Genomic DNA, 13587 nt, shown 5'->3' on the forward strand with positions numbered 1-13587 from the left:
ACACATATTATTTGTGTTGATTATTATTAGCATTATTTCTTAATTGTTTTAGTCTGATATATCCTGTCTAAAAAAATGCATTCAGCTACTAAGCAGATATGGTCATGGTAATGTACAGCTCCTGAAAAAATTAGAGACCACTTAAATATGAATATGACTCTAATTGAAAACCTCTGGAATATAATCAACAGGAAGATGGATGATCACAAGCCATCAAACCAAACTGTAAAGCCACTCTGCTGAAGTGCAGCGTTTTACAGGAGTTTCAGTTTAGTTTCTCCACCACCGGGGGTGGAGTAGCATTAGCATTAGCTGGTAGCTGCTATTTCCCCGTTCAGAGATGAGTATTATCGGCCTAAAGCCTGCTGCTATCCCCAGCGAGCACTGCTGGAGCAACCTTAGCATTAGCCGCTAACCGCTCTAGCTCTTTCATCCTTCAGAGGGAAGAATTTTCTGATTGTAGTCTGCATGTTTACTGTGTAAAACAAAGCTACGTGGCACAAACCGCTAGCTAATATTACCCTGGCTTACAGGAATTCTCAGGGTACCTCAGTATAACTCTTTTGGGAAACGCTTTACTCACCCAAATAAACAGTTTTCAGGAGAGAAATGTGTGCAGATTAACATCCAGCGCTCATTTTACTTTAAAAGAAAGTCTTTGTTTTTTGTTACAGTTTTGTTTACTTAACTTAACTGTTGCTTGCAGTGTTGTTCTGAAAAAGAACCCTGGACTGCAACAGACTGGAACCATGTCATCTTTAGCAATAAATGCAGGTTCCTTTTTTTTTGTATATGATGACGTCAGTACTGCGTCAATACTGCCTTTGCTATGGAGTTGCACACTTCCCCGACTGGTGGTGTGATGATCTGGGGTTTCATCACAGATTTACAGTTTAATCGTGTGTATAGGACATTCTGCAGCCACATGGGCTTCCAAATGGCAATTTTCTCTCTGCCAGGTTGCAACACTTCCTTGGCATGCCCATTTGCCTGATTTATTTATCAAGCATTCATGGGATCAGTTGGGATGACGATAGGCCCACCTGCAACATCTGTGGGTAAATATATACCCACATATGCCTATTCCTGATGTATATCGTTTCTGAAAAGGCCAGAGTGTATAAATCTGTTGTCTATTATCTGGTACTAAGGAAAAACAGTTAAGTTCAGTTAATTCTCTGGCATTTTGTGCCACAGACATGTGCTGTAAATGTGAATAGGACTATAATTACTATAATTATGTATAATTTATATCTTTTTAAAGATGTTTAGGAGACGGTGTGATGAGGATTCAAGTGTCAATTAGAGAAGATGTGGTCATCGCTCTCACTGCACATAATGATCTCATTTATTCAAAGAGTGTGATTTAGCTCTCCATAAATCATGATGTCACTGCCTCAAGGTCACAGGATTTGTTTGCTGTCATTCAGCTCTTATCACACTTTGCTGAATGACCGGATAACAATCAAACCTGCAGACTCTGGTGGTACAGTGCATATACACTCTTTTTATCCTCCTAAAAAAAGTTATTTGCTTCACATACGTTTTCACGGTGCAAAGGGAAGAAGATCCATAAAACCATTTTGGGATGAGTTCAAATCTTTCTGGCATGAGTCAGTGTGATAAAGCAGAATTTTGGGATTAGTCAGAGTGACAAAGCTTCATTAAAACTTTGGGATGAGTTGAAGTGGTAAAGTTTGGTCCAATTGTATATCTTTTTTTGGTTGTTGTGATAATTATTTGAGGAAACATAAGTGCCAACACTCAATCCAACCATTCTTGGATGGAAAAAAAAAAAACCTGTCAATCACATTTGGGATGACTTGGAGAGATAAAGCTTCATCAAGCTTTTTTTGGATGAGCTGGAAAAGCAATGTTTCATTAAACCATATTTGGATCAGTTGGACACTTTTCATTAGAGCTGCAATAGCAAAGCTTCACCAATCCATTTTGGAAAGAGTTTATAAAGATCTGTCGAAAAATGTAGGGATAAATTGAAGGAATGAGGCTCCTTTAAACCATTCTAGGATTACTCCGATTGCTGGAGCCCCATGAACCCATTTTCAAAAAAGTTTTTCAGCTTTATCAGACCATTTTGGGATGAGTTTGAATAAAGACGCTCTACCAAGCCCTTCTCTAAAGAGATGGATTAGCATCTTCATCAAATAGAGGCTCTTAGTGCAGCCATGGTTGATTATAATGTCCAAGCTCTCTATGAGGGATGCTGCCTGATTGTGTGGTGAACATGCGCTGGTGCGTGTTGTGTGAATATTACAATTGTTTATTGATCTCAATTTTTACAGATACAAAGACACCTCCAGCATATCAGCCAACGTCTTCTACTAACGTCACAGGTAGGACAGTACTAAAGAATAAAGGGCTTGTTGGTATTGCACTCTAAATGCCTGTTGCAAATTCACATTTACTGGTAAGGTACAGTATAGCCTTAGCTTTTAGCTTCTGATCAGCCATTCTATGTTTTCAGGTACAGTATAGCACTAGCTTTTAGCTTCTGATCAGTCATTCTATGTTTTCAGGTACAGTATAGCACTAGCTTTTAGCTTCTGATCAGCCATCCTCTGTTCTCAGGTACAGTGTAGCTTTAACCTTTAGCTTCTGATCAGCCATTCTCTGTTCTCAGGTACATTGTAGCTTTAACCTTTAGCCTCTGATCAGCCATTCTATGTTTTCAGGTACAGTATAGCCTTAGCTTTTAGCTTCTGATCAGCCATTCTATGTTTTCAGGTACAGTATAGCCTTAGCTTTTAGCTTCTGATCAGCCATTCTATGTTTTCAGGTACAGTATAGCACTAGCTTTTAGCTTCTGATCAGCCATTCTATGTTTTCAGGTACAGTATAGCCTTACCTTTTAGCTTCCTATCAGCAAAACACAGGGATTTAAGTTAGAGCTGGGCAATATGGTAAAATTGTATTATACTGTGATAAATATTCTTTTTGTTTCAACAATTTGCTTTGATGAGTATATTGCAGATATCAAAATGCCTGTTTATTTGGATGATTAATTTGGTGCAATTTTTTTTGCTATGCATAAAAGAGTGTTTGTTTAAAAAGCAGGTTTAGAGAATTTGCCACTGCTGATGCATTTTGTCTGTGTTATATAATATCTTGAGTTTTTTAATAGTGTAATATAATACTTAAACCATGTCCCTAACTCTAAATGTGTGTGACATATACACCAGATGTTGTGCCTTATCTTCAGTTCATATCGGAAATATATTGTTTCGGCTGAAATAAATATATACTGTATATTATAATATTAGTTTTGCCTATATTGTCCAGCCCTATTTTAAGTACACAACAGACAGCCTATGACATCTGGGGAGAATATCGAGAGGGCAAGGCTACAATGAAGGCACAGGAATTAAAATTTTATCACAATGTTTGTGTAAAAAATCCAAACCCTTTGTACTGATCGATGCTCTTTCATATTAGAAAACAGTGGAAATATGCAAAAGAATCAAGCAGATCTGGAAAAAAACAACCTGGAAAAAAACAAAGGTAAGTGTGGGACCACATTACACATTGTTAAATTCTCAGCTTCTACTATTTTACTGACTAAAACCAAGTCTTTGCCCTTTTTTTCTAGATAATATTTTCTTATCATTATTGACTGTATCCTGTACGGTCAATGTTGCTTTGATTATCCTTGTGTTGTGGCAGTGCAGGAGCAGGCGTCCAAATAATCTTCAGGTAAGATATTTATTTAAATTCCTTACATTTATGTGTTTTTTTTGTGTGGAAGGTGACATAGAGTACCAGTTGAAAGTCTGCATTGTAGATTAATACTAAAGTCACTCAAACTATGAAGAGAATTGTATACAAAAAAGTGTTAAATATTATTTTACAACCTATTTCAATGTCCATTGCTTCATTTACATGCACTGGTTTTGTTCATAAGGACAAAAAAAATCAGTATGTCCAGTTGAGTTTGTCATTGTATGTATCTCTAATTTCTCATGAAATCTTAATCATTCTTGTTAGAACCTCCTCAAACCCCACCTTAACTACTAATGACCAAAAAACGCAGCTCTGTCTCTGTGTTTAAAATGCCTGCTAAGAACTTCCTGCAACAATTGGAGCTCCAAATTTTGGACTTCTGTTGTCACAACTCTTTCTCTACAGTTCTGGTTAAACCTAAGGGAGATTTACAGTTTTTTTTTTATTATTCAGTCGGACATTTGGAAAGATTACAAAAGAAGGATAAGATGGAATGATACAGATAAAAATACAATAAAAAATAAAAGTAGAGTATTTTAGTTTATTTATGTGTGTAATGGAGGTAGTGTAGTTAGACACAATAAAACACCAATAAACACCAGTTGTTGTGCAAATTGAGAAGATGACTGATGTCGGCCATATAGACAGTGCAAGAACTCAGTTATATAATAATAATAATTTAGCAGTGCAAGTTTGAAAAGATATAAGCAGTGGACAATAAATAAACCAGTAGTGCAGGATATGGTAAAACTATGAAAATATCATAAAATGTTATAAATAGGGCATTTTGGAGGGTGTGTCCATTGTGTGACCAAAGTGCCTGGAATTAAAAAAGTGTCACAGAGTCTTTAGTTTGCTGTGCTGAGAGGAGTTGAACACTCTTATGGCCTGAGGGACAAAAGACCTCCTCAGTCTGTCTGTGGAGCAGGACTGGGACAGCTGTCTGCCACTGAATGAGCTCCTCTGCCTGGTGATGGTGCTGTGCAGAGGGTGGTGAACATTGTCCATGATGTTCAGCAGCTTGCTGAGTGCTTTCCTCTCTGCCAGTGGTGTTAAGGACTCCAGCTCTTATTCCAGCATAGAGCCAGCTTTTCCCACCAGCCTGTTGAGTCGTCCAGCATCCTTCTTGCTGATGCTGCCTCCCCAACACAGTGGCCCAATTAGAAATTAGGTCACAGAGGTTAAGCCTCAGTCAAAATGCTGTGTAGTCCAAGGACAGGCCTAATCTGTGTTTTGAGAAACTTCTCCATAGTGTATCTGCAGATTTGATTTGAAAACATTGATCTAAATGTTTGAATTGAATTGTAGTTTGGATTGAATCACCGGATTCTTCTATTGTTATTTGTTATTGTCAGTGTTGCTCGTTTCTCATGTGAATTAGTGCTGACTCACTTCTGCTTTACAGCAGCTTGGCTTGTGGTGCAGGCATTCTGCTGTTGGTGCTGACGTGGGTTTTGTGTGCTGTGGTGAAGATTTCGGTGAAAATAGATTGACTCAGGAGGAAGATGGTGGCTTCCGTGGTAACAAGTTTCTCTGAACTTGTTCTACTTAATCTTCTCATTATTTTCCTTAAATAAACCACTGCTACTTGTTCAGCTACATCTCTGGCTTCTAAATGCACCACTGAGCTTTTATTATTCAGTACAAGCTAAATGATTAATTGAAGAGTTCATTTTCCAAATAAACACCTAAATTTATTTAATATAGTACAGGTGTTTCGGTAGAGCTTCTATTACCTTACTATTATGTTTAGACAGTGCTTGCAATGCAAAACACTTTTTTTTTTTAAGGATCAATAACTCAAAAAAAAAAAAATTTTTGACCTAGAAACTTCCTTTAAATTTTGTTTTATAAATTTTCATGAGTCATGAATACATTTAAAGATATTCATGAAAATGACAACATTTTACCCATAGACTTATACTGGGCCACTGACTGTTACCTCAATATCAGGTTTAAATGGGATTTGTCTGGCCTGAACTGGTACTTTACTGTCACTGTGTTCAGCCTCCCTTTCTCTCTGTCCCTCTCAAGCACCTATATATCTTTTGATCTATATGTATTTATCTATTGTATTTTTTACCTTTATTTATTTGTTTATTTGTGATGAGTGGTACCTCCTTCATTTTTTTGATTAATGTAATGATATTGAATGAATGAATGAATTGTTAGTTGATCAATCTAATGAGTAATTTATCAATTAATCTAAAATGGTTTGACTTAAAACTTTAAATGCCTTCTTTGTGATGCATTGCGGAACATTATGCAGATATACGTGTTTCCATAATTGATGGCATTGATGGCATTGTCTACTAAAAGATAGCTAAAAGATGGCTAGGGGTGGTACTATGATCAGGAGATTGCCGGTTCGAATCCTGTTCATGTAGCTTGCCATCAGCTACCGGAGCCCTGGGAGAGCACAATTGGCCTTGTTCTATCTAGGTGGGTGCTCTCTTTCCACTCCTAGGGTGATGTTGATCAGCACAAGGCGTCTATGAGCTGATGTATCGGAATAGAGTCGCTGCGCTTTCCTCAGAGAGCACTGTGATGCTACTTGGTAATGATGCATCAGCAGAAGTTAAAAAATAGGCGGTGGCTGACTTCACATGTATTGGAGGAGGCATATGCTAGTCTTCACCCTTCAAGTTTTGGGGCATCACTAGTGATAGGGGGAGTCCTATGAGTGGGTTGGGTATTTGTGAGAAAATGGAGGGGGGGGGGTAGAAATATAATTATTTAAAATATGATACAAAAGTCAGTTTACAATTTAATGTCCTTGCTTGCTTTAGATCTGTGAAAAAAAGCTGACCAACAAAATCTTACTCAGAAAATGGAAAAGAAAATAATAAGTCAAGCAAATAAACAGCTCCTGTCAGAATAATGGAAAGCCAACATTATTGAATGTGCGAAAGTAAACAATGAGGAGCAAACAGATGTATAGCTAAATATGGTGCTGTTGTGTTCAACAGGACTACTTTGAAGATTATCATCATCATCATCATCATCACAATGTAGAGCTTGTGTACTTGAGTAAAGAAAAGGTAGCACTTCTGGAAAGGAGTTGACTAAAACACACTAACATGCTGGCTAAAAATCATCTGTCATCTAATCTAACTAAAATATCTGCTGTATCATCTGAACGAATTATAATTAAATCAGAACTAAAAATCTGCCAACTAACCTGTACTCTAGTCTCTAATTTATAATCAAATCTTTATAATCTGTAATACAAAAAAAATGTAAATACAATACAAATACAATCTCATAGGGATAACGCTTTTCTTGGATGGTCCAGTGTAGATTCCTCGTAGATGCTCACCTAACACATAACAAAATGTCTATTAAATGCAACTGAGTTCTTAGTTAAATGTAAATAAATCTCTATTGAATGTAACCCTACACTTAACTCAAACCCTATATTTTAATTGAAATCTTTTAAAGGAGAAATCCAGTGTGAAATAGACTTGGGGGTTTAATAAAACAAAATAACAAGTACAAACTTTTGTTGAATAGCCCAACTCCATATACCCCAGCATTCTGAAATACAACGCTTTTAGCCAATGCTCTTAACAAGCTTACAATGCTAGTGATGGGGGCATATCATTGCCCATACAAAGAAATCAATATTTTTACACTGTTAACAAACTCAAAGTATCATGCATTTCCACTGAATTAATGTTGCAATCTGTTCCCTTATCCTACCTATTAGTATGTACTTATCAGTCGAAGTTCACAGTGCATCCGTCTATCATTGTAGAAAGTGTGGAGCTCCTTTGAATTTGTTAATGATGAAAAAATGGCAATTTCTTTGCATCAGCATTGCTATGCCCCTATTGCTAGCACTGTAAGTCTGTTGGGAGCATTGGCTAAAAGTGCTGTATTTCGGAATGCTGGGGGAGAATGGAGGTAAACTATTCGACAAAAGTTTGTACTCATCACCATGTTCCACTACACCCTTATCTATTTCACACTACATTTCTCCTTTAAGATGTTTAGAGCTAGATTTAAGTTATAGGCTAGTGTAATATGTAATTTAATCTGTAATCTAGTCACAATTACAATATCTAATCTAATTAAACTTTGAATTTAAACTGCACTGCACTAATTACTTCATACTGTAACCACAGTGTGATGTGGCTGCTGAATGTTCTGTGGCTGAGTCTGAGTGGAGCTTATAGGAACTGCAGTTATTCAGCAGCTTGATTGAACATTTCTGGCTAAATGGGTGCTGTTTTGTTTTACAGAACCAGTCTGAAGGTAATCACCACCCTCTCTCAGAGTCCACATTCCTGCACAACAGAGAACAGGTAACGCTACTAGAGCCTGTACCTTCTGAGTTTTACATCTCTTAACTATTTTCATAAAAAGGCAATATACAGTACCAGTCAAATGTTTGGACACACCTTCTTATTTAATGTTTTTATTTTATGTTTTCCTTACATTGTAAATGAATTAGGGCTGCAACGATTAGTCGATATAATCGACAATGTCAATTATTTAAATTTGTTGACTACAAATTTTAATTGTCGACTAATCGTTAATTTGTAGCAGTACCACATTACACAAAGTGCTGGGCACAAAAGCGCAATGGGAGTAAATGGTTTGCTCACACGGTTTACAATCAACTTAGTTTGTGTCTCCAGAAGTGCCCGAACACAACAGATTACATGTTTAATTACTAAATATCAGTACTTTCCACATTTAAATAACATTCAGATATTCAAATGCCATTTAAATCTAATGTTCTGTTGTTTTTATCATTTTTAGCGATGGCAGAAATAATCGTTGACTAATCGACTAATCAGAAAAATAATCGTCAGATTAGTCGACTACCAAAATGATCATTAGTTGTAGCCCTAAAATGAATCCTAAAGTCATCCAGACAATGAAGGAACACATACAGAATTGAATTCTGTAGTAACTTAAGAGTTAAACAAACCAAAATATTGTGTGAAGCATTTAGGTGCTCTTATCTGGGGAGTTGTTAACTTGCGGTTTCTGTCTTGGCGATGGGAAGTACAGGTGCTCCACTGACTGAATAAAACCCCGAAAACAGTCAACAGGCTGCTCAATTCTATCTTAGCCATGCATGCAGGAGCACCTTGCGCATTGCACATGTACACCCCTGCTTGTTACACAAACAAATAATCAGATATAAACCAGAATAAAAAATAAAACAACATTGCTGTTCCCGTAAATTACCTGTTGGCATACCTTCACAGCGTGAATGCATGAAAGCACTGTGCTGTTAAGATATTAACGTGCCAAAGTCAGAGCGCAACTGGCTCTTAAAGGAAATCACAACTGGCAACACCGATTGGTTTATTTCACATTACGCCCAAAACACAATTATAATTAATAAAGAGAATTAATAAATGCCTTTTGCATTTTAAAATGTGCAAGGTGTCCCTTCTAAAAGGAAAATTTACTAAAAGTAAATGTTTTAATACAGCATAAAAGCAATTTTAATAGACTTGAATTATTATTGATGCACATATTGTGTACACCTTAATGCTACTGGGGAAAAAAACTACAAAGTCTCATTTAAAGCATACTGCTTAAAAATACATTTTATGAAAATACAGAGAAAGTATATTTAATATGTATTTTCAAAAAAGTATGTGAAATAGAAAATGTACTTTTAGTATCTTTACTCAGTTTGAACGTACTTTTAATGCTCTAAAGTATACTTCATTTTCTTCCCAACACAACTGATGCTCTCAAATTAAGAGACAGGAAATTCAAGTAATTAACTCTTAATGAGGTCAGCACAGCTGTTAACTGAAAGCCTGAAATTCCAGGTGACTCTACCTCATAAAGTTGACTGTGCCCAGAAAATTTGTAAATAATGAAAAAACACTGAATTTGGGTGTGTCCAAACTTTTCACTGGTACTGCATGTGGTCCTGATCATTGAGGAACAGGATGAAAGGAGGATAATAAAGTATACAGAGTATACAAAGTATACAACTAAGATGTGTTCTATATGCTGAGTGGACTTGAAAATGAATAATCGGTGTAAAAACAAGGAGGTGGTCATAATGTTGTGCTTTAATGTTGTATTGTAATACACTGAATGTGCCATTAACCTGAATGGCAGTTTACTGCTTAATTTTCTACTGAAACTACAGCATGCTAAAATGTCTGTTTGTTTGTCTCTTATTGTCAGAGTGAAGATAATGTGAACTCCAGTTATTCAGCTGCTTGAGGTGACTTTCTTTGGTTATTCTGCTTTTACAATTTCTTTGCATCAGTATCTATTTCTAAGGTCTATTGTTTACATTCTTTAGCTAATTTTCTGATGAGTCTGATTTCTTCATATATTGTGTAATTATGTGGGACAAAGTAAACCCAATACTAATCAAATCCTTAATTTAAAGCCTTTGTGTTTTATATTATATGTACTCCTAACAGTACAGTAACTCACAAACCTGTATAAAAGCCCAGTCATGCAAAAAATAATAATAACAAAATTATAATAAAAATACTGCCCAACACTAACCCAAAGTAAATTTTACACCGGAGATCTTCTTTAAAAAAAAAACAGGGCTCCACCCTTTCACATCTGATTGTCCCACTGTTCTATTGATTTAACCCAGCTGACTCTAATTTCACCCTCATATTATCTGCTAATTCTTAAGATTCACAAACAGGGGTTGGAAAATGAAACTGAAACACCTGCCATTTTAGTGTGGGAGGTTTCATGGCTAAATTTGAGCAGCCTGGTGGCCAATCTTCATTAATTGAACATTATTGCACCAGTAAGAGCAGAGTGTAAAGGTTTAATTAGCAGGGTAAGAGCACAGTTTTGCTCAAAATATTGCAATGCACACAACATTATGGATGTCATACCAGAGTTCAAGTGAGGACAAATTGTTGGTGCACGTCTTGCTGGCGCATCTGTGACCAAGACAGCAAGTCTTTGTGATGTATGAAGAGCCGCGGTATCCAGGGTAATGTGAGCATACCACCAAGAAGGACCAACCACATCCAACAGGATTAACTGTGGACGCAAGAGGAAGCTGTCTGAAAGGGATGTTCGGGTGCTAACCCGGATTGTATCCAAAAAACATAAAACCAGGGCTGCACAAATCACGACAGAATTCAATGTGCACCTCAACTCTCCTGTTTCCACCAGAACTGTCCGTCGAGACAATAAACTATTGTGGTCTAAAATCAGGAGTTTCAGTTTAATTGTCCTACCCCTGTACTTTTGCCACTTACTGGCATTAAATATTGGATAATTCAATTATTTATTTCTCTTTTAGGACTTTTTTTGATCAAATTTTCCCCAAAAAGTTTTAGGTCAAATTTATGCAGAGAGTTTCTGAATTTCAAAAGGTTTCACAAACTTTTAGGCACCAACTTTTTCTTTTATGTCTTGTCACCATGTTGACTGTGGTTGTTATTTTCAGGGCATGTTCACTTTTATGATCTGATCGTCTTTCCTTGCTTCTCATATTTCAGCTCAACTGATCACATCAACATCAACAGCACTTGGACAATGATTTTAGAAGAAAGGATTACTTTGTATTACTGGATATACTGGAGACTCCTTGCAGTCTCCAGAGGAGCCTTCTCCATTCTGTCCGAGACGTTTGTTGTTTAGACTTGTGTGCTACTGAGACATTGTGTCTTGCTGAGAACTGATCAATCGGGCTTAATATGTGTATACATCTTATAACATGCATATACATAATCTGTATTAAAGAAGAGGATGGAGGAACACTCAGGCACAAAATCCAGCATCAGGATTCTGAAGGCATCTACAAGGTTCACACAGAGACTGGGACTATATATTTCTAGCTCTAGAAGAGACAGACCATCTGAAGAAGAAGAGTGAATTTTAATGACATCATGACTGGACTTGACTTTTCTTCAGTCTGAGATCTTTGACATCAGGTGAAGATCTTAGACACATGTGGGAAACATTTGACTTCTGGGGAAGATCTTCTGAAAGATTTAGTTTTACAATGACTGCAGCTAATAAGGTGATGAGAGACTTTGTATTGAAGAGGGATAACATTTTATATATATATATATATATATGAGTTTGAGCTAACATGCTAAAGATAATTTATTGAAAATGTATCAGTATATTTTATTTATGCTTTGCACTGTAGAGAGCATATAGCAGTATAACCTTTTCTCATGATGAACAGCCAGTAGAACAACAGGACATGGTTTTGGTTTTGACAAGGTTTTGTCTGCCGAAAATAGGGTACGGGTACTGGACGAGTCTGCCTGCCTGCAAAATTACAAAGAGTATATGCTTTACCGTCTCAACTACTGCTGGACATGTTTGAGGCCTGCAAGCAGAAATGGATGTATATTAGAAGAAAAAAAAAAAAAAAAAGGTGAGCAGACAAAAAAATATATATACACTGCTCAAAAAAATAAAGGGAACACTCAAATAACACAATATAACTCCAAGTAAATCAAACTTCTGTGAAATTAAACTGTCCACTTAGGAAGCAACACTGATTGACAATCAATTTCACCTGCTGTTGTGCAAATGGAATAGACAACAGGTGGAAATTATTGGCAATTAGCAAGACACACTCAATAAAGGAGTGGTTCTGCAGGTGGGGACCACAGACCACTTCTCAGAACCTATGCTGTCTGGCTGATGTTTTGGTCAGTTTTGAATGTTGGTGGTGCTTTCACACTCGTGGTAGCATGAGACGGACTCTACAACCCACACAAGTGGCTCAGGTAGTGCAGCTCATCCAGGATGGCACATCAATGCGAGCTGTGGCAAGAAGGTTTGCTGTGTCTGTCAGCGTAGTGTCTAGAGGCTGGAGGCGCTACCAGGAGACAGGCCAGTACACCAGGAGACGTGGAGGAGGCCGTAGGAGGGCAACAACCGAGCAGCAGGACCGCTACCTCCGCCTTTGTGCAAGAAGGAACAGGAGGAGCACTGCCAGAGCCCTTTTTATAGCCCATTTTATTTCCATTGATGATTTTTGTGTGATTTTGTTGTCAGCACATTCAACTTTGTACAGAACAAAGTATTCAATGAGAATATTTCATTCATTCAGATCTAGGATGTGTTATTTGAGTGTTCCCTTTATTTTTTTGATGTGATATATACTTTTGCACGGTTCATACTGTCTTTTTTCACTTTTGTTTTTACACTGTGTTAAAGTTCCATGATGTATAGAGTTATAGAAACTCCAAACTAACTTGGAATTAATTGTGGCGTTTCTCACAGTGCACGAGTAAAGAAAAGGGTGTGACCCAAGTAAAGTGTTCTATTTCCTATTGTATTTAATAAGTGCTTTTATTTTTATACATGTGCTATTTTTAGAGTTTTATTTGAATGTCTAGGGTCCAATACTTTGTGCCTTTTTTGCATATGTGAGATGGGAGAACGGTAAGCTCTTCTAATATACATTTAAAAAAAGTGTGTGTATATATATGTGTGTGTGTGTGTGTGTGTATAGAATTGTTAATCTAAAAAATTATCATATTTATAAAATGTTCCCAACTTTGTACTTTTTTCCTGCACATTCTGCATAGTTCATGGTGACTTTGTTCTGTCCATAGTTTACTACAGCAGAGTGGACAGCATACGCTTTACCAAAGTACCAAAGTAAGGAGAAAAAAAAAAGATAAATAGTAGGTAAATAATAATTCAGTAATAGCAGCAGCACTGAGGACATAACATCCACGGCCCCCCTAATATCATTCAAAGGAAACTTTAAAATGTGGAAAAACTACCTTAAATTAAAGTATAATTCCTCTATTAGTAATAATGTGTTAATTGGGAGTAACAGTGTTTTGTATAAAATTTAACTCTTTTTAGCAGAGGTAATTCTTAACCATTTCAGTGTTATTGATCAAACTA

The 13587-nt window shown here is 36.7% G+C and overlaps 1 protein-coding gene across 3 annotated transcripts in view; it reads left to right on the top strand.

Annotated features, from left to right (window-relative positions):
• LOC103025085 (uncharacterized) overlaps positions 1–12098 on the top strand; it is a 28458-nt gene extending 16360 nt beyond the window's left edge. The window contains exons 11-17 of one of the 3 annotated variants that reach the window (XM_049468241.1): positions 2304–2354; positions 3454–3519; positions 3608–3711; positions 6708–6779; positions 7983–8045; positions 9907–9946; positions 11205–12098. In XM_049468241.1, coding sequence (XP_049324198.1) covers positions 2304–2354; positions 3454–3519; positions 3608–3711; positions 6708–6779; positions 7983–8045; positions 9907–9945 — 395 coding nt within the window. In that variant the 3' untranslated portion in view covers position 9946; positions 11205–12098. The remainder of the gene's footprint in view (positions 1–2303; positions 2355–3453; positions 3520–3607; positions 3712–6707; positions 6780–7982; positions 8046–9906; positions 9947–11204) is intronic. The other 2 variants (XM_049468243.1, XM_049468244.1) reach the window with 2 other exon arrangements.
• The last annotated feature ends 1489 nt before the right edge of the window (positions 12099–13587 follow it).

The sequence above is a fragment of the Astyanax mexicanus genome, chromosome 19, assembly GCF_023375975.1.
Source record: "Astyanax mexicanus isolate ESR-SI-001 chromosome 19, AstMex3_surface, whole genome shotgun sequence".
NCBI lineage: Eukaryota > Metazoa > Chordata > Actinopteri > Characiformes > Acestrorhamphidae > Astyanax > Astyanax mexicanus.